Here is a 20,309-nt window from a genome sequence, read left to right on the forward strand (position 1 = left end):
CTAGAAAGCAGTATGAAGATTCCTTTAAAACCTTGGAATAAAACCAACATTTGACCCAGCTATCCCACTCTTCAGTGGATACACAAAGGACTTAAAATCAGCATACTATAGTAATGCAGCCACATCAGTGTTTACAGCAGCTCAATTCACAATAGCTAAACTGTAGAAGCAACCTACATGCCCTTCAATAGATGAATGGATAAAGAAACTGTGGTACATATATACAATGGGATATTACTCATCATTAAAAGAGAATAAAATTATGGGATTTGCAGGTAAATGGATGGAGGTGGAGAATATCATGCTAAGTGAAATAAGGCAATCCCCAAAAACCCAAAGGCTAAAAGTTCTGATAAGTGGATGCTGATCCATAATGGGGGAGGGGGATATGGGGAAAATGTAGGAGCTTTCATTGAGCAAAGGGGAGGGATGGTGAAGGGGGAATCTGGGCAAGAAAGATGGTGGAATGTGACAGACATTATTTCCCTAGGTACTTGTATAACTGCACATATGGTGTGATGCTACATCATGTACAATCAGAGAAATGAAAAGTTGTGCTGCATTTGTGTACAATGAATCAAAATACATTCTGCTGTCATATACACCTAATTAAAATAAATAAATAAATTTATAAAAATACTAGTCATGTACACAGAGTAACTGGAGAAAGACAGCACATATACTGGACCAGTAAAGATGTAAGTCAAGAAAAGACTGAAAGGAGTCTTCATAGGATATTGATTAGTGATGATCTTCCTATCCTGGAGGTATTCTCCTGAGATAGGCAAAGATAGCTATTTTTTTTAAATGCCCAGTTTTCAACAAAGCATCACAAGGTACACAATGAAACAGGACAACATGGCCCTTTCAAAATTGCTGAAATCATTCCTGAAGATACAGGCTTTGAACATACTTGAAAGAACTTTTAAGTAACTGTTTTATTTATGCCCCCAAAGCTAAAGGAAAACATACAAAAATGAACTAAAGATAATAAGAAAAATAATATATTAACAAAATTAGAATACAATTTAAAAAAAAATACAATTTTTAAAAAATAAAGGAAATTTTGTATTTGAAAATTACAATAACTGATTTTAAAAATATCACTAAAAATGTTCAACAGTACTCAAACAGACTGGAAAAACAATTTTTAACTTGAGTCACAGTCATTGCATAACACTGAATATGAAGAGTAAAGAAAAGGAAAATAAAGCTGAGCCTTAGGGGCTTGTGAAACACCATCAAACAGACAGACATGCATTTGAAAGTTCCAGAAAGAAAAGAAATTTCAAAGAGGGGAGAAAGCTTAAATGAACATATAAATTAAAAAAAAATAATTAACTCAAAGTAGTCTGATTCCAAAGATAAGCACTCTGAAATACAGTAAAACCAAACTGTTAACAGCCAAAGACAATGTACAAATCTTAAAAGTAGCAAAACATCAACTTCTTAGGTACAAGGGAACCTCAATAAGATCCTCATTGAATTTTTCAACAGAAATCTTGCTAACCAGAGGTAGTGCACTTAATATTTAAATTGCTACAAAGAAAACACAAACAAAACCATCATTGTAAAGTTCTATATTCATTGTACATCATTGTAAAGCTCTATATTTAAAAGTGACCTTTTAAAATGAAGGAGAAAATTAAGACATTTTTCTCTGATATAAAGTGACTGACTCATTGTGGGGTAGGGAGAGGGAGCATGGGAGGAATAGACAAACTCTAGATACAGCAGAGGGGTGGGAGGGGAATGGAGGGGACAGGGGGTTAGCAATGATGGTAGAATGTGATGGACATCATTATCCAAAGTACATGTATCAAGACATGAATTGGTGTGAACATAATTTATATTCAAAGTTATTTCAATTAAAAAAAAGACACTTTCAGATAAATAAAAGTGAGAAAATTGTTACCAACAGAACTGCCCTCTGAGAAATTCTAAAGGGTATATTTCAAATTGAAATAAAAAGAAGTTAGCAAATAAACTAAACTGTGTGAAAATAAAGTTATTTTTAAACATGATATATAAAAAAATAGGAAAAAATTATAATTTTGGTTCATAACTACATTTTTATTATTTTATAGTATTTAAAAGACAAAAATATAAAAGAACTATAAGTGTATGTTTGTGGATACATAATATATAAAATAATATTTATAGGATAAATAACATAAAAGGGGATCCAAACTGCAAGGTAATAGCATTCTTGGTTCTTTTTACTTATACATGACAATACAATTCATTTTGACAAAATTATAAAAGCATGAAATATAATTTTATCTAATCTGTCCCCAATACTTTCCCTTTCCCTTCTTTCTTCCCTTTCCCGTTCCCTTCTCTCTACTAACCTTTTGCTATTTACTTATAGTTTATTGGGGGTTTTTTTCTAATTAGTGTCTTATATATGTACAGGGTGAGATTTACTGCAATATTTGTACATAGGAATGTTATGTCATATTCATCCCACTGTCTTTCCCTATCCCATTCCTCCTCCCTTCCCTACACTCCTCTTTGTCTCTTTGTCTACTCTATTAATTAATCTATTTTCTATTCTTTTATTTTATCCTCTTTCCTTATTTTGGATTAGCTTCAGCATATTAAAGACTACATTCACCATTTGACTTTTTGGGATCAGCTTATTTCACTTATCATAACAGTCTCTAGATTCTTCCATCTACCTGCAAATGTCATAAATTATTCTCTTTTATGGCTGAGTAATATAGCTATATATATATATATATCTCACATTTTTGTTATCCATTCATTTGTTGAAGGGTACCTAATTTGGCTCCATAGTTGAGGACAGTGCCAAACATATTGTGTTCATCAAACAGGCAATCTCTCCTGCCACTTTCTGGCCTGTTCTTCTGAATTAAAAGAGATAATGTTAACAGTGCCTGGGATATAACTTTGTTTATTGAGCATTTACTATTTTTATTTGCTGTGTATTTTTTTTCAAATAAGTGTCATACACTTATATTTAAAACAAATTTCCACAAAATGTGGAAAAGACTATCAGTATTATTTTTAGAAATATATTTGAATTAAAATTTTAATAGCCATTAATAATATTTATGAACAATTTGCTGCATATTGTGGTGCATGTCTGTGATCCCAGTGACTTGGGAGGCTGAGACAAGAGGATCACAAGTTCAAGGACCATCTCAGCAACTTAAGGAGACCCAATCTCAAAAATGGGCAATTACCAAGAATAAAAATAACAGTAAATGTTGGTGAGAATGTGGGGAAAAGGGTACTCATACATTGTTGGTGGGAGAGCAAATTGGTGCAACCACTCTGAAAAGCAATATGAAAATTCCTCAAGAAACTAGAAATGGAACCACCATTTGACACAGTTATTCCGCTCCCTTGTATATGTCCAAACAATTTAAAATCAGCATAATATTGTGACACAGCCACATTAATGTTTATAGCAGCACAATTCACAATAGATAAGCTAAGGACCAGCATTTTTGAAAGTGCCTGTATTTACATCAGACACGAGAAAGGCAATATGTCAATCAATGGAAGGGTAACTGATGTGATACAGCAATCTTTCTACGGGGTAAAATTGGGAGTTCATAACCCACTTGAATCAAACTGTGAAATATGATGTATTAAGAACTATGTAATATTTTGAACGACCAACAATAAAAAAAAGAAAGTGCCTGTATTTATTACTATTTTAAAATAAATTGTTCTAAGCTAGGCATGGTGGCACACGCCAGTAATCCCAGCAACTCAGAAGGCTGAGAAAGAAGGATAACAAGTTTGAAGCCAGACTGACCAACTTAGAACTTATCTCAAACTAAAATATTACAAAGAGCTAGAGATGTTGTTCAGTAGTTTGAGCATAGGCTTATCATGATCAAGATCCTATGTTCAATCTCTAGTACCATAAAAATAAATAAATAAATAAATAAATAAATAAATAAATAAATAAAATAAAATAAAATGTGTAAGCGAGGAGAATATGCCACACTAGGAAAATATCTGTAGAGTGTACATACAAGAGGAAATGACAGAAAATCAAAATGTGTCACTACAAAAGAAAATCAACTAAACACAGGGAAAAAATGAAGGTAGGAAGCTGTGCTGAAAACAAATAAAAAACTGCCATAGTAATTTCTTCCTCATTGTTAATTTCTTTAAATATAAATGAAATAAACACCCCAATCAAAAGACATAGATTAGCAGAATTGATTTAATAATAGCAATAGAATCCAATAATATGCTGTCTATTAGAGACTCATTTGAAATTGCTTCATACATAGGTTCAAAGGGAAAGGATGTTGAAGTATTTCCATACAAATTAAACTAGAGATTAGAGGTAGCTATGCCAAAATGACAAACTTTAAGAAACTCTTACCAGACATAAGGTATACTATATTATAATAAAAGGATCAATTTACCAAGAAGATACAATAATTGTAAACATATATATAACAAACATCAGAACATGTAATCATATAAAGAAAACATTGGGAGAATTAAGGGGAAAAACAGCTCCTATAACAACAGTAGAAAACATTAATGATCCACTTTCAGTAATGGACGGAACAACACAAACATCAAAGAGGAAATAAAGGATGTGAACATCACTATAGAGGTAAACTGGACCTAACAGAACACTTCACCTTCCAGAGGCAGAGTATACATTTTCTCAAAAATAAATTGAACATTCTTCAGAATAGATTATATACTAAGCCACAATACAAGTTTTGATAACCTTAGAGTGAAACCATACAAATTTTTTTTCCTGATCTAAATGGAAAAAATAAATAAATCCATAGCAGAAGGAAAAGTGAAAAATACACAAATATTGTGTGAATTAAATAGCACATTTTTAACCAATGGATGGGGGGGCAAGGTAAAAAATTTAAGATTCTGGGGAAAAATGAAAATTACCAACAGATATGAAATGCAGTAAAGGCAAAAATAAAATGGAAATTTATAGCTTAAACACCTATAAAAAGAAAAAAAGTTCTCAAATCATGAACCTGACTTTAAGCCTTAAGGAATTAGAAAAAGAATAAAATAAACATAACTTTAACAGGAAGTGTATATAGATATTGCTATATATTTATATATGAGTAAAGATAAACATCATAGAGAAATATAAAAATATAAAAAGTAAAGAAAATTAACAAAACCACAAGATTGTTCTTTGAAAACATTAACAAAACTGATAAGTTGTTGGCTAGATTGAATGATCCAAATAACTGAAATCAAAAATTAAAGGGAAGACATGGAAATGTTAGAACAAATTCTATTCAAACAAGAAAGATAATAAGTATTATGAACAATGCATGCAAAAAATTGGATAATGTAGGTGAAATTGAAATAGTCCTGAAGAATTCAGCCTACCAAGAATGAATCATAAAGAAATAGAAAATCTGAATAAATCTATGATTGAAAGGAGATCTAATTACAAATCAAAGTATTAGACAAAGAGGAATAAAGGAAAGAGATAGGGATGGGAATAAGAAAGAAAGTAGAATAAATCAGACATAACTTTCCTATCTATGTTCATATATGAATACACGACCAGTGTATCTCTATATCATGTTCAACCACAAGGATGGAATCCTAATTATAATAAGTTAAAATCCACATATGTACACTATGTCAAAATATACACTAAGGCATATATATATATATATATATATATATATATATATGACACAGTGATATATATATATATATATATATATATATATATATATATATGACTTAGTGTATATTTATATACAACAAATAAAGGGGGAAAACCTCCTAACCAAAGAGAAAAGAAAATCCCAAGACCAGATGAATTCATTGATGAATTCTACAAATTATTTACAGAAGAGTAATAGTCCACTTCAGATTCTTCCAAAAATATGAAGAATAGTGAATACTTCCAAACCAAATCTGTGAGCCAAGATTTTCCTGTTAATAATGAAGCAAAGACATTTTGAGAAAAGAATAGTAAAAATTATCACCTCTTATGAATATTGATGCAAAAATTATCCACAGAATTCCAGCAAACTGCTTTTAACAGCATTTTAAAAGGATTATACACTATGACCAAGTGAAATTTGTTCCTGCAATGCAAGAATGGTAAACCTATGAAAATCAATCCACTTGCTTCATTAACAGGTTGAAGAAAAATAAAATAAAATAAACACATGATCATCTCAATTTATGCAGAAAAGAAAAGTCATTGGAAAAATTCAACACACACACACATACATACACACACACACATTTTCAACAAAGTAGAAACAGAAGGAAACTACCTCTTAAATATGAAAATCTCACAGTTAATAACTCAGTGGTGAAAAACACAAGAGCTTTTCCTCCAACATCAGAAAAAAGACAAGATGCCTGTAGCACTTCTAATCAATATAGTTTTAGAAGTTTCAGCAGGAGCAATTAGGCTACACAAAGATGATAAAGCATCTGAACTGGAAAGGAAAATGGGAAATTATCTGTTTACTGATGACATGATTTTATGTTTAGAAAACTCTGGACTCCACCAAAAAACCTACAACTTACTAGTTCTAATAATTAACTGGAAAAGTTACAGGATACAAAATCAGTACACAAAAATCAGTTGCCTTTCTATACACTAAAAATGAACAATCCAAAAAGAAAATAAGACAATTTCATTTTTGATAGTATCAAAATGAATAAAATGGGAATAAACTTATTTAAGAAGGTAAAAAAAATTCGTGCTTAAAAAAAACAAAAAAATGCTGCTGAAAAGTTGAAGAATGCAAAAATAAATAGAAAGATATCCCATGTTTGTGGCTTGAGAGACTAAATATAGTAAAGATGTCAGCATTCACAAATTGATCTATAGATTCAATGTAATTCCCATCAAAAGTCCAATGATGTCTATTTTTTCAGAAATAGAAAAAAATCTATCCTAAAATTCATGTGAAATGGCAAGAGATCACAAAACAATCTTGAAAAAGAAGAACAAAATTGGAGGTCTCACACTTCCTGATTTAAAAACTTAAAACAAAGCTATAGAAATCGAAAGAGCCTTGTCCTGGCATAAAGACAGATTAATAGACTAATGCATAGAAATAATCCTTTGTTATAATGATTTTCAACAAATGTATCATTTGTTGAAAGATCATTCAATGAAGAGAAGACAGTCTTTTCAAAAAATTGTGCTGGGAAAATTAGATATCCACATGCAAAATGGAGAAGTTCCACTCCTACTTCATATAAAAATTAAATACATTGGACTTAATTATAAAATCTAAAACTTAAAAAAAGGGGAGGGGCAAAGCTTCATGACATCCAATTCGACGACAGTGATTTCCTGGATATGACATCAGAAACATAGGCACCCAAAGGGGCAGGGGATGCATGAACTAAAGCAAAAAATGAAAACTATTACACATTCAACATCCTATCTACACAGAGAAAAAGCAGCCCACAGAATCAGAGGAAATATTTTCAAGTCATATATTTCTGACAAAAGATTAACTATCCAGTATCCCAAAACCCTCAACTCAACAACAAAGAACTTATCTCTATAAAAACAAGTGCGGGGAGGGCAATCAACTTGAGTAGGCAACTCTCTAAAAGAGAATACTTTATACGAGTCAATAAGTATATCAACATCATTCACCAACAGGGAAATGCAAATTGAAATTGCAATGAGATACCAATTTAACCCATTATACCTGCTATTATAAAAATTAATAAATACAAATAGAAAACAAAAAGTGTCAGCCAGGGTGTACAGAAACGGAAACCCTTAGGCACAGCTAATTGGGAATGAAAAGCAGTGCAGTTACCATAGAAAACAATATGTAGCTCCTCAAATAAATAAGTAGAAAATTATCATATGATCCAAAATTTGCACTTTGAGGCATATACAAAAAACATTGAAATCAAGGGCTCAAAAATATTTCTACATTCATGATCAAGGCAGCACTATTTAGAATAGGAAATGCAGCACAAGTGTTCATCAAAGGATGGATAAATGAAGTACAGACAATGATTTGGTCTTAATTAAGGAAGGAAGTCTGACACATGCTTCAACAGGAATGGACCCCAGCAACATTATGCTAAGTTAAACAAGCCAGTCGCAAAAGGACACATTTCATATGGCACCACATGTCTGAGGTATAGTCAAAATCATAGACACCAAAAATGGAATGGTGGTTTCCAGGAGCTGCAGGGAGGGAAGAATGGTTGGTTATTACTTAATGGATATAGAATTTCAGTTTGCAAAGGTGAAATAAGTTCTGTAGATGGATGGTGATGATGGCTACACAGCAATATGAATGTACTTAATGCTACTGAAATGTACATTTCAAATTGGCTAAAATGATAAAATTTATGTTAAGTATATTTTACAATAAAAAGGGAGGCACAAAGAGAACTTTGGGGTGATAAAAATGCTCTCTACCTTGTGGGGTGGTAGTTACATGAGTGAATATATGTGTTCAAATTTATTGATATGAACACTTAATTTGGGTGTATTGTATTTAAAACAAATTTGCTCCCTCCCTCTATTTTTCTCCCTAGTTTTTCCTCCCCATTTCCTGATTTATGGGCTCTGTGTTCTGCCAATATATTCACTATATGTGAATGATTAGAGAAGAGAGCTTGAAATTAATTCAACTTTAAAATGCCCGAGCTGTCTAGAGTAGTGCTTGGCATACAGTGGGCACTAAACAAGTGTTGCTTGTTTGAATTATACATTCAGAACAATTATCCAAATCCTCATATTCAAACAATAACAGCTTGAAAATATTTTTAAATCCCATATACTAAACAGATAAACAAATTTTTCTTGTCATTATTCCTTAAACAATATAGCATACAATTCACATAGTATTTACATTTTATAGATATTATAAGTGATCTAAAGATGATTTAAAGTACATGGAAGAATATGTGTAGTTTACATTCAAATACTACAGCATTTTATAGATGAGACCTAAGCATTTACAGATTTTGGTATCCACAAGGGTTCCTAGAACCAATCCTCCGTAAATACTGAAGAATGACTATAACCTATTTTTCTGTTTTGTATTTTTTTTTGTATTTGTATTTTTTAAGTAGCTATTGTTTACTGCAAGCTTGCTACAATATCAGACTTTAGCTCTTTGCAAATTCAATGTCGTTTGCTCTCACCCAATGACTCAGTGAAGTGGGTATATAGTCCCTGGTCTTTTTAATCAGGAAATTGAGGCTTAGAGAAATGGAATCCAACCACATGCAGCTATTACTTAAGTAGTAGATTTGGGATTCGAAATGAGTCTTTTGGACTGTAAAGTTGCTGTTCTTAACCTCTTGATAGAGGTTATACTTTATCTTACATTTCGCTAAGCACCCATTGACTTGCCAATTGTAAACCAGAGCTTATAATCAAGAGCATTCTATAAATTGTTTGCACTGCACAGGTGCGACATGAAGCATGCTTCTGAGGCACGTTCAGAGGCATCACAGTGGGTGCTTGTTACAGAAGCTGTGGCACTTCAGATAGCCAAGAAAATGGGTCCATAAATCCCTTCATCCCAAGATGCCCACTGGAATGTTAAGAGATTACTCACTTTGGCCTTTCTATCCTCTAAAGTTTGCAGACACTCTTCCAGAATGTGCCATCCTCGATTATGGAAACAGTGAAAAGGAAGGAGCAAACCTCCCTGGCGTCTGCTCAGCATTTTCTGCCAGTGGCTTTAAGAATATTGTGAAATTCACACACACAAAAAAACACATTTCTAACAAGCAAGAGACAGGACAAGTTATATACCAACCATTTAGGGAGAGATCATTATCTCAACCAGAATTCAAATGCCAGAATCTCTGGTTGTAATTTCAGTGACTTCCCAATTACTTCAAAATGGTGAAAATATCTCCATTAGAATAGATAGCTCAGACGTCAGTGCATTTGTGTATGTGAGTGCACCAGTGTGTCTATGTGAAAAGGGAAGAAACTAGAAAAGAGAGAAGTAAAGGAGAAGTTAATACTTCCTTTTAAAAAGCTTGGAGTGCCTACTATGCATTAGGTATTGTACTGAACACTGGGGACCCGGAGACATAATGCATTTACGGCATGGGAGAAGCAAAGGAAATGACAATGAGAATAGGAATATCTCTAGAGACAGTATAAAAAGCACAGGATAGTATAAATTTGAGTACCATAATTACCTTGCTCTTACACAAGGTAACTTACAGCCAATATCTCAATGTGAGCATGGCCACTCCGATAAAAGACTGGACTGATTCAATTCCCTGTATATATAGATAGTGGCTCCTTATATCCCCCTGGGAAGTTCCAACCAGCCAAACAGTAAGCAAGAAGCTTATGTCAGGATGGCATCACTAGGTGGTCAAGGTAGACAAATAACTGATATAACAAGCCATATATCTGAGAATGAACTATGTAATTAATTGTAAAGGAGCAGAGCAGACAGGAGTAACCGTGAATTGGTCTTGACCACTATTGAAGAAGTCTGCAAAATAAAGAATTTGCGTTAGCAGACAAACAGTAAGCATTCAAAAGACGCTTAACCACTAGGCTGGGACAAGTGGGGTCAAAGGCAATTCTTGTCACTCTGAGGGGAGGTCCTGGAAGGACAAGCCAGGGTGACTGATCTCCCAGAGTCTGGTATAGCTTCAGCATACATTATCAAGACATGGACTAGGACTCAGTGGCAAGAATATTTACAGCTATGGGTCAGGTGGGAAGCGAGTTTCTGATAGAGTTAGCAATGAGCAGAAACTTCCTCTTTAAATTGCTCTTGCCTCTGCTGGCTCTGCAGATGCTGGACTTCAACATGTGTGTGGGCCTGTGTCCTGGACACCAGAAACTTGGCAGGTGACTAACAGTGATTCTTATCATTCCACTCTCTTTCCTCCATCTATTTTCTACCTTTGACTATTCAAGAATGCCAGTGGAAGCTTTTTGTCCCTTACATGTATACACATTTCCCTGCTCCTTAGTTCTTCCCTTTATCTTTCTTCAATTCTGCTTTGATACCTTCAGAAAATCTCTCTCCCCCTTTCTCTTGTGTCTTTGCATTTTTTATCTTTCATTCCCTGTGTCTTTCTTCCCTTCCTTGTTAATGTTTATCAAAATACCTCTAACCATCAGACAAATATATTGTGACAGATGTGGGCATGGATCCAATAGAGTGAGCGCTATGCATCTGAAAATTAAATTTGGCTCAAATAGAAACAATACTACAAACTCCAAAAACTTCTGAAAGTATTCAGCAATATCGTTGAGAAAATGTCTCCATATAATCTTCCTCTAATTACACCTACTTTTCTTCAGCGACAGTACTCACAATAAATAGAAAATTATCATATCCATTTTTTCTCTTTTGTGTAATTACTTCTACAACAACATTATTTCATATTATTCTTCATTGCTAGTGTGTAGCATTTTGGGTAATTGTGAGTTAAATCATCTTCGGTGGACCAGCCAGAAAACTTAACAACCACTTATAACATTCTTTGTTCCCAATACACAATGAAACTTTGTTAACCGAGCTATCATAAATCTTTAGACTTGATGAAAATGTTTAATATTCAAAACCAATTTTTAAAAACTTTATTGATCAGCACTTTTATGGGAAGCCAGGTCAAGTCCTTCAGCATCTCTTTGATGAAGGAAAATGTACCGTTTCCAGGGAAAAGGAGGTTAAAATAGGTCGCATGATTTTCTCTAGAGTATGAATCAGCAGCAAGGTGAGGAGAAGGCCAGTGGGTATTTTCACCACCTTAATGGATTAAATTAAAATGTGAATATAAAAATGGAGAAGGACTACAGATTGAAATGTTTTAGGGTTTAAAGAAACTACTTCTTTTTATTCTATACTTTGGTATAGAATGGTGGATTCTTGCCAACAAATTATCTGATCAGATTATTTTGTTTTAGTTCACAGGCCCTTTGAAGTACTCTGTATACAGTAGGAGGTAAATAAGTGGATAGTAGGACATTCAGGGTAGGTTCACAACCAAGAACACCAATGACCCCCTCTAAGGTATGCTGAACCCTTTGGTGACCATCATTTTGTGCAGTGTTCCCAGCACACATTATTTCTAGCTCCAGAAGGTGGGTCAACATTTACTTAAGTGCAGATGAGGGAAAGGAGACCCTAAATATTCTACAGAAGACATTTAAAACACTCAGCTTAAATGCAGATTTCCTGGACTTTCAATCCAATATGTGTCCTGGCAAAAGAAAGAAACCTTTTATTTGTTTCTGCTCAGAGTGCATGGAAACCTTCTCTGATCTCTATATCAGGGAGGACAGGGTAGACTGTATAATTGAGAAGACGCAGAAAGGTCTTCTAGGAGCAAATCTGAATTCCATCACGTAATAACTATGTGAACAAAGGCAAGTGGCTTAATTTCCCTAAACCTCAATTTCCTAGGCCATTAATTGGGATTGTAATATTTTGAAAGTTACATTAAATGATAGGTCATTTATAAAGGCATATGACACACAGTAAATCATAGATAATAGGGTTTTTGTTTTAAAAGCACCCCACTTCCTCTCCCAGAGCCTTGATAGTTTTATTAAAGGGCCTGTGGTCCTATCCTATAGGGAGAGTGATGAAAGTGTCAAACCTTTCCTTTCTTCACCTTCTCTACCAGGAAAATAAAGTGCAGATCTAGACAGGGCAAGTCCTGAGCAGACTAGACATTGGAACTTAAATTTTCACTTATAAAAAAATATACCAGCGTATAAGCTATACTAAATAGTTGTTACTATTGGGAGATGGGAACGGAAGGAGAATGGACCAAAATGAAAAGAGTCCACCCTTTTCCCCAACATCTACTCCACACTAACTGTAGCTCTGATTTCCTTAAGTGCAACATCAGCAAAATAATCTTACTGCAGGGCAAACAAAAATCAAACATATTTGGAATAATCTGGGGCTGTCTTGTCTGTATTTAAAAAAAGAAAATCAAGAAAGGCTAATACTTAGTTCCTAACTTAATAGGTAATGCAAACGTCTACAGATGTCTTAAGATATAATTCCTCCTTCTTATCTCATGACTATGAAGACAGCTCCCTGTTAATAAAAGGCAATTTTTAAAGATCTCCCCTGGGAAGGTCAAATAGAAGCTACTTTGTTTTTCCTTTCTGATGCATCTCATTTTTGGATCCCATCAGATCTCTAACACCAGGATCCCCATAGTTTGCCATGATAAACACAGTAAGGGGGTCATGGGCAGAGTCCTTAACAAAAGTTGGAAGGAAGGGAAGTGGAAAGACAGAACTAAACTGAACCCAAGGGCCAGATTTACTAAAAGAGGCCAAATAATTACTAAAGGGCTTAGATAAGAATTGCTGAGTTTTTCCACTATGGTTCAAGCAGTCTAGGGGCCTACATTGTTAATGCTTTAAAACAGCTTCTTCCTTTACATTTTTTGGTCTGTGGACATGTTAGGTATGTGTATGGGGAGGCAGACACATCCCTGTCAATCAGAGATGTTAGAGTGTCACAGACTCAAACCAGCCCTACTCATCCTGGCCTGGGCGATCCTGCAGCCATGTGCCAATGTGGGACACTCTAAGTCCTCAGGCAGGATTACAAATTTCCTTGCTCAATGCATCTCTTTTTCTCTATGATAAGGAAAATCTCTGCAGAAACATGACAGCCTCCTCTTCCAAATGTGTTATTTTACTGCTGCTAAGAAGATTCCTCTTAACTCTGCCACCCTGCTTGTTGTCTTGCCCTTAGGGATATTGAAGACTTCTGTGTAGTTTAAGATCAGATTGCAACCACTGGTGGATTCAACTGTCCCCTCTGACAAGTAATTTGAGTAGAATCCAAAAATCCTTCAGCCCTCAGGTCCCTGAGTGTTATGCCTGAATGCCCCAGCATCATATTTTAAAGAGAATAAAACTGTTTAAATATAAGCAGTTCATTGCTGTAAGGTAATACTATATTAGAAGAGGATGGGTCTCATTAAAATGGTTCAAAGAGTCCCACCAATACTTAATATTTTTAATCCCTAGTACCCAGTACAATATCTGCACTCAACACATAAGGCATAAAATGCAGGAACTTGCAATGTAACAGTGACCACATATGAAGAAATCACAGGTCCACAATGTGTCTCTGTTAAAAGAGGGGTGTAGCAACTGTGGCTGGAACCCAGATGACGGTAATTCTTAACCAAAAGCAGGAAGCTGAGTGGAACTGGGAAGAAACTAATACAATTTAAGGTGTGTGTATAGGTGAAGAAGGAGACGGTAGAATAAATGAAACTAGGAAAAAATGAGAATATCAATTATTACTGATGAGTTCCATTTGGTACTAGTAACAACTAACACACATAGTCAGCCCTCTGTATCCATGGATTACATCTGCAGATGTGCAAAACTTCAGATCAAAAATATATTTAAAATTTTTAATTGCATCCATATTGAACAGGTACAGATGTTTGGTTGTCATTATTGCCTAAACAATATAGTATAACAAATATTCACATAGCACTTACATTGTATTAGGTATTATAAATAGTCTAGAGATGATTTAAAATATTGGAAGGATGTGTGTAGGTTATATGAGATGTGATCATCTGAGAACTTTGGTATCCAGGGAGCCCTGGAACAAATCTCCCATGAATACCGCTGAGGAATATACTGCTGCTCTAAAACTAACAGAACAACACCATATACTTTGTCTCACCTGATATTACAGGTCTGGTGGATATCATTCCCTTCTATATACAATTACACTGAAGTGCTCAAGGCTATGTAGGTAGTGAGAGGTGGAATGAGAATCAAACTGAAGCACCCAGGCCCTGAGCCCAGCACTTTCTAGAGCACTAATGTAGCTAATAAGGTGGCTGAATGTATGGAAGGGACACTTCAGTGGGCAGTAGGGAGGAGGGAGAGACCCTGGGCACCAACCTTGCTCAGATGTTATAGGGCATAAAGGCTTCAGAAGAGAGTTCATCAACTCTGCTCCAAACTGGAAATACTGGAAGAGATACATTAAATACCCATAACTCCAGAGATGTTGATTTCTTTGGTTTGTGAGTTTGGCATTAGATTCTTTGTCTTTTGTTTGTTTGTTTTGGTGTGGAATGAATTCACTGCCTCACATACTCTAAGCATCCTCTCTACCACACTAAGTTATATCTCCAACCCCAAGTGGAATTTTAGAAAGCATTCCAGGTAACTTCAAGGAGCAAACCAGTTTATCATAGTGATAAGGGCTCATAGTGAGAGGGCTCTTCTGGACCTGGACCTGCTTGTAAGTCTTTTTATGTCTCCATTTTCTTAGCTCAAAAACAGTGCCTTTACACTTGCATAGTCCTTATTTAGCTTAGGCACCTTAAACATTGAAACTCAAAAAGTCATGCACATGTTTTGAATAATCTACTGGCTGCTCTGAATTTCCAAATTTAAGCCAGATGACCAACTGCTGACGACAACTGAAAAATACAGAAAACCACCCGGGTGGACAACAGAACATTGTACTCAGGAATTCTATTGCCCAAGTTGCTTTGGAAAAATCCCACTACTCAGATTACTCCTTGGCAGCAGTTAAACCTCACCTACTTGTTCTGAATGGATTAGTTCAGAACTCCAAATGAAAATGTTGGGACAGGGTAGAAATGAGCCTGTAAGCATAATCCCATATCAGCAAGCTAGGATTATCCAAATTTTTTATCCTATATTGAAAAATAAAATAAAAAATAACAAAATAAATCACCATGTTGGTGGATACTTTTCCCATTGAGTAAAACATCCATAAGTAATGAATACAACCACTGTTTTAGGGTATCCCTCAAAATGTCTATGTACTCAGATAATGTGGACTAACAGAAAAAAAAAAGTAAATTTAGAGGTATCAGAGCTTCATGAAGAAGGTTCAATTGGTGGGCATCTGTGTGTCAGATGCCAGCTGATAGGTTTAGGATGCTAGGCTCCTTTCCTGATGCGGGCACTGATTCAGACAAAGGATTCCTAGATACTTGTTATATCTAATCTAAAAGAAAGGCACAGAACATTTTTAACCCAACAGCAGATAATTGTAATGAAATGATTCTGGCCAAGAGGGCCCATTTGTAATAATGAATTCAAATCAGATTCATAGAAGCTATAATTCAACCATAGTGAATAGCACCTTCATTTTCCATATCATCTCTCTTCCAAAAAGGCAAAATAACTCAATATTCAAATAATTATTTTTACTTTTCAAGTAGCCTTGTGAAGTAGTTATGAAGAAGATAATATTGCCTCACTTACATAAAATGAGTTTCAAAACTTCAGTGTCGTCTTTGGCACATCACTTCCTAATGTCTCTCACTGTAATCAAAGACCTGTCACAACAAAACTGATATCCCAAAGGAAGGAAATCATTCTGCCTCTAAGCTGTACAATTTTTCATTGGAGAGTTTGAAGATGGACCCAGGTTTCTTGATTCCTTTCCTTTCCCTACTAGGACTTTGCTTCTTATCTGACTCCATTCAACATTTAGAAACAGACTGGAGATAATTTGATCCAGGACAGTTACATTTAAAAAGACGTTCTGTGGCTGATAGGTATAGACATCATTTAATTTTTTTTAGCACATTCTGAATATTTAATGCATTTGGAACACTAAATTCCCAAGCAATGAATTCCCAATGAACACTTTTAAGGAGACCATAGAGTGACTAAAGAATTAAAGAGCTAGGGATGTAGCAGAGTGTCATAGCATTTGCCTAACATTTGTGAGGCTCTGAGTTTGATCCCCAGCATGACAAAAATAAATACATAAATAAGCATGGTTTTAAAAGCAAAAAGAACCATCAAATAAAAATTAGTACATTTATCTGGGGTTGAGGGAAACTGTGGATTTCCAATGACTGGAAACATGGGCTCTCCCTCCAAGTACTGACAAGTAAGTTTTTTGTTAAGATTAGAATGTGCCTGTTTGCCTCTAAAGCAAAAATGTATTAAAAACTGAAACAAACAGAAATTTGCAGGAGATGTTTATGTTCTTTGAAGATACATTGTCTCCAGTGAAATCAAAATCTGTAAAAATCAGGGAATAATAAGAATTAAGTGATGAGGAAAAGAAAGAAGGAAGAAAATGAATATAAGGCAAAAGCATGCCACATAAAGACACCGATAAAAGTAAAGAAAGAAAGCCATAAGAGAGAAGATTGCATAAGCTAAAATTTAGAGGATAGAGAGAGATTAAAATGTGAAACAATATGCTAGATTTATCTCTAAAATGCACAGAAAAGACACGAAATCAACTTAGGATATGTGCTTACTTTTTTTAAAAAGCAACAACACACAATCAGGTAACAGATAATAGTTGTATTTGATTATGTAAGTTTTTTTCCCCACAAAGCACAAAAATCAAGTATTCAGCTTTTCCTTTTTTATTCCCATTCCCATTACCAAGCCCAGCTGCTAAACATTAGAATTGAAGATCATGAAAACAGGCCACTAGCTAATAAAAAATGGTAGATCTAAGCTGGCCCTCTGCTGGTAGAATTGTTTCACTGCATCAGAGAAAGCAGAAAGCTCAAGTTTTTAAGTTTCTGCTTTAATTCCAAGGGGCAAGAAGAGGCCAGATGATTTAGCAAAGTTCAACACTGAGTCCCTATTCAACTCTGGACCTCTGTGCCTCCAGTGGAAGATTAGAAGATAAAAGATAAAAAGATACATACTAACATCGCATTCAGACTACTAACATTTGTCCAAATTTCCTCCATGTGCTACTCAGATCTTTGAACCAACTGGTCCACTGCAAATGTACATCCCACGAGTCATTTCCCAGGGATCAGACTCAGGGGTCTTATTTGAAGCAACTCTTAAATTAGTACACTCTTGCCTGGGACAGGCATACCAGAAGGACTTGTCTTTCCTGCTGTATGTGAAAGACATCTCTGTCCTCCTTCCTTATCTGTCCTTCTTGGGCCTCCAAGCACCAGAATACAGGGGATCTGGAACCAGTACTCCAGCTCAAAAGAAGATTTAGCTAAGAATCATACAAAGTTGCAAACTTAACATTTGGGTTCAAGAAAAGAATTGCTGGTTTCCCAAAGGCATTCATTCTTTCCCCAGGGAGATGCTTATCTCCACATGGAGGGTTCCACAAGGAAAGCCAAAGGAAGAGAGGGAAGAAAAGCCCACCCTCATTTTCCTCTTGCAGAAAGTAGGCATTTTGGCTACAGAATCTGGGTCAGAATGTTTTATTTTCACCATAACCATCAAAGTCACAGGCAGGACAAATGTATTCACCCTGTGTACATCAGGAGGCATAGTTAAGCTGGGACGTCCCTGAATCTGTCTCCTAGGACCAGACTGCCTCATTAAAGGAATAAAAGATGATATCTGCTGAGCTGGTGGAAAGTGGTGGCTGCATTTTTATTAAAGTCTCTGCTGCAGCGGGCCTAGTCCCCAAAGGTTCATATTCCAAGAATCTCCACCCCTCTGCCTGGAGTGTGTAAGTGATTCTCTGTAACTCATTAAGGTAAAACAAAAAGCTTCTGTATTGTGCTTCTCACACAGAAGTGATGTCGTTGCATAAAAGCTACATGTTTCCTCTCCTTTGCCCCAGCTGGAAAAAATAAAATGGCCCTCATAATTTATCACACAAGGTTGGCATGAGTGGCTGCATCTTCAGCAAACTCTTCACAGGCCATGGCCTGGCCCTGGTAATTCCAAAGCCTTCAATTGTTAAGAATCCCTCTGAAAGGGACAAGTCTAGCCATCCTGAGGATGACTCCACTTCATCACATATCTCCTGGTCTGGGAGAGAGGATCCAAGGGGCTGGGTGACCACTCAGTATTTCAATTTCAATGCCCACATGTTTTTATCTTGGTACACACACAAAAGCGAATCTAGCCATGTCATGACTCCATGTATACATGGAGTTCCAAATGCAGACTTCCGGCCAGATAACAGACCAGAAAAGCCAGACCAAGTGACAAACCTGTCCAAAGAACTGGTATCATCAACCACAGGATGCAAGTTGCCACCTTTTGGGCCTGCAAAAGTCCCTCTCACATACTCCAATCGCCCACAGGAGCCTTCCATTCTCTCCCTCAGCCCCTCCCCATGAAACCACGCCTGAGGGGCTCAGTCCCCCTTTGAAGGATAACTCCCTACCTGAGGGTGGCGCTCTCCCCTTGCCGGACCGTCACGTTGTCCATAGCTTTGGGGAAGGTGGCATCTCCGCTGCGCACGGGCACTCCTGTGGGTACAAGGAACAGCAGCCTGAGAGACACGACCACGAGGCACTTCCAGGGCAGGAACAGGTACCCACAGACCCCCATCCTCGACAGCCACAACTTCCCAGAACTCGACAGCAGCACAGTCTTGGTCCCCCGCCACGCACACCAGCCGGTTTCAGGAAGTGGTGTGGGGAGAAAGGAAAAGAGAGCACACCCGGAGCAGAAAGGGGGAAGAAGGAGAAGCAAAGAGTCCAGGCTCTCCGGAGTCTAATAATTCTTCCTCAATTCCTGCCTCAGCTTTCCAGCCTAGCAGAACCAGATGCCCCCTCCTGCATCCAAAAAGAGCTTTCTCGACGCTCCCCTGGGGAGGGGGTAGACAGCTGGGAAGGGAGAGAAAGAAGGAAGGTGCAAGGATGAAGGTCACAGATTGCGCTTTTTCTGCCTCTCTCTTCAAGATGCTACTTTAAGATTCAGTTGGGCACGTTCTGCAGAGGTCTGGCATCAAAAGTTTATAACCCAAAGAAGGCAAGTGTCTCTGACATAAAGGAGATGTCATAAAAAGCTCCTGCTTCAAGGAGAGGAGAAAATGTTTTATTAGATCACACATATGTATAGATATATTTATAAACCAGCCCCAAGTCTCGCATCTGGAACCCGAAGGCGATAAAAAGTTCCAAGCTGGGACACGCAGCCGGTGCAGACCAAGATCCTCCGGTCCGTGTATGTCCTCCCCGCAGCCCGGTAGGAAACTCGCGGCCAGCCTGGCCCGCGCTCGCCAGCCCGCGGAGCGCCGCCCGGCGCAGGCTCTGGGCTCACGGGGAGCTGGGCGGACGGCGCCCCCGCCTCCTCCGGGGACGCGGCACGGGACGCGGGGACGCGCGGACGCCACGCTTAGCGGCCGCCCCTGGCCTCTGCGCCGCCTTCCTCCCGGGAGCAGCCCCGACGCGCGCGGGCCCAGACCGCCAGGGTTGTCATGGCAGCAGCTCCATCCCTGACCGTTACTTTCTCCCAGTGCCGACTCGGAGCTAGCAGGCGGGCAGGCTGCGCTGACTGTGCGCTCATCCCGACCCGGTGCAGGGCGAGGGGCGCAGGCGCCCACCAAGTCCCGCTGCGCCCACCAAATCTGGGAATCCCTGCGGGGATG

At 37.0% G+C, this 20,309-nt stretch overlaps 1 protein-coding gene across 4 annotated transcripts in view; it reads right to left on the reverse strand.

The window, feature by feature from the left end:
* Opcml (opioid binding protein/cell adhesion molecule like) overlaps nt 1–19,267 on the reverse strand; it is a 524,845-nt gene extending 505,578 nt beyond the window's left edge. For all 4 annotated transcript variants that reach the window (XM_077797797.1, XM_077797795.1, XM_077797796.1 and 1 more), the window contains exon 1: nt 19,101–19,267. In XM_077797797.1, coding sequence (XP_077653923.1) covers nt 19,101–19,267 — 167 coding nt within the window. The remainder of the gene's footprint in view (nt 1–19,100) is intronic.
* Between the last annotated feature and the right edge of the window lie 1,042 nt (nt 19,268–20,309).

This window comes from Urocitellus parryii, chromosome 4 (assembly GCF_045843805.1).
Source record: "Urocitellus parryii isolate mUroPar1 chromosome 4, mUroPar1.hap1, whole genome shotgun sequence".
Taxonomy (NCBI): Eukaryota; Metazoa; Chordata; class Mammalia; order Rodentia; family Sciuridae; genus Urocitellus; species Urocitellus parryii.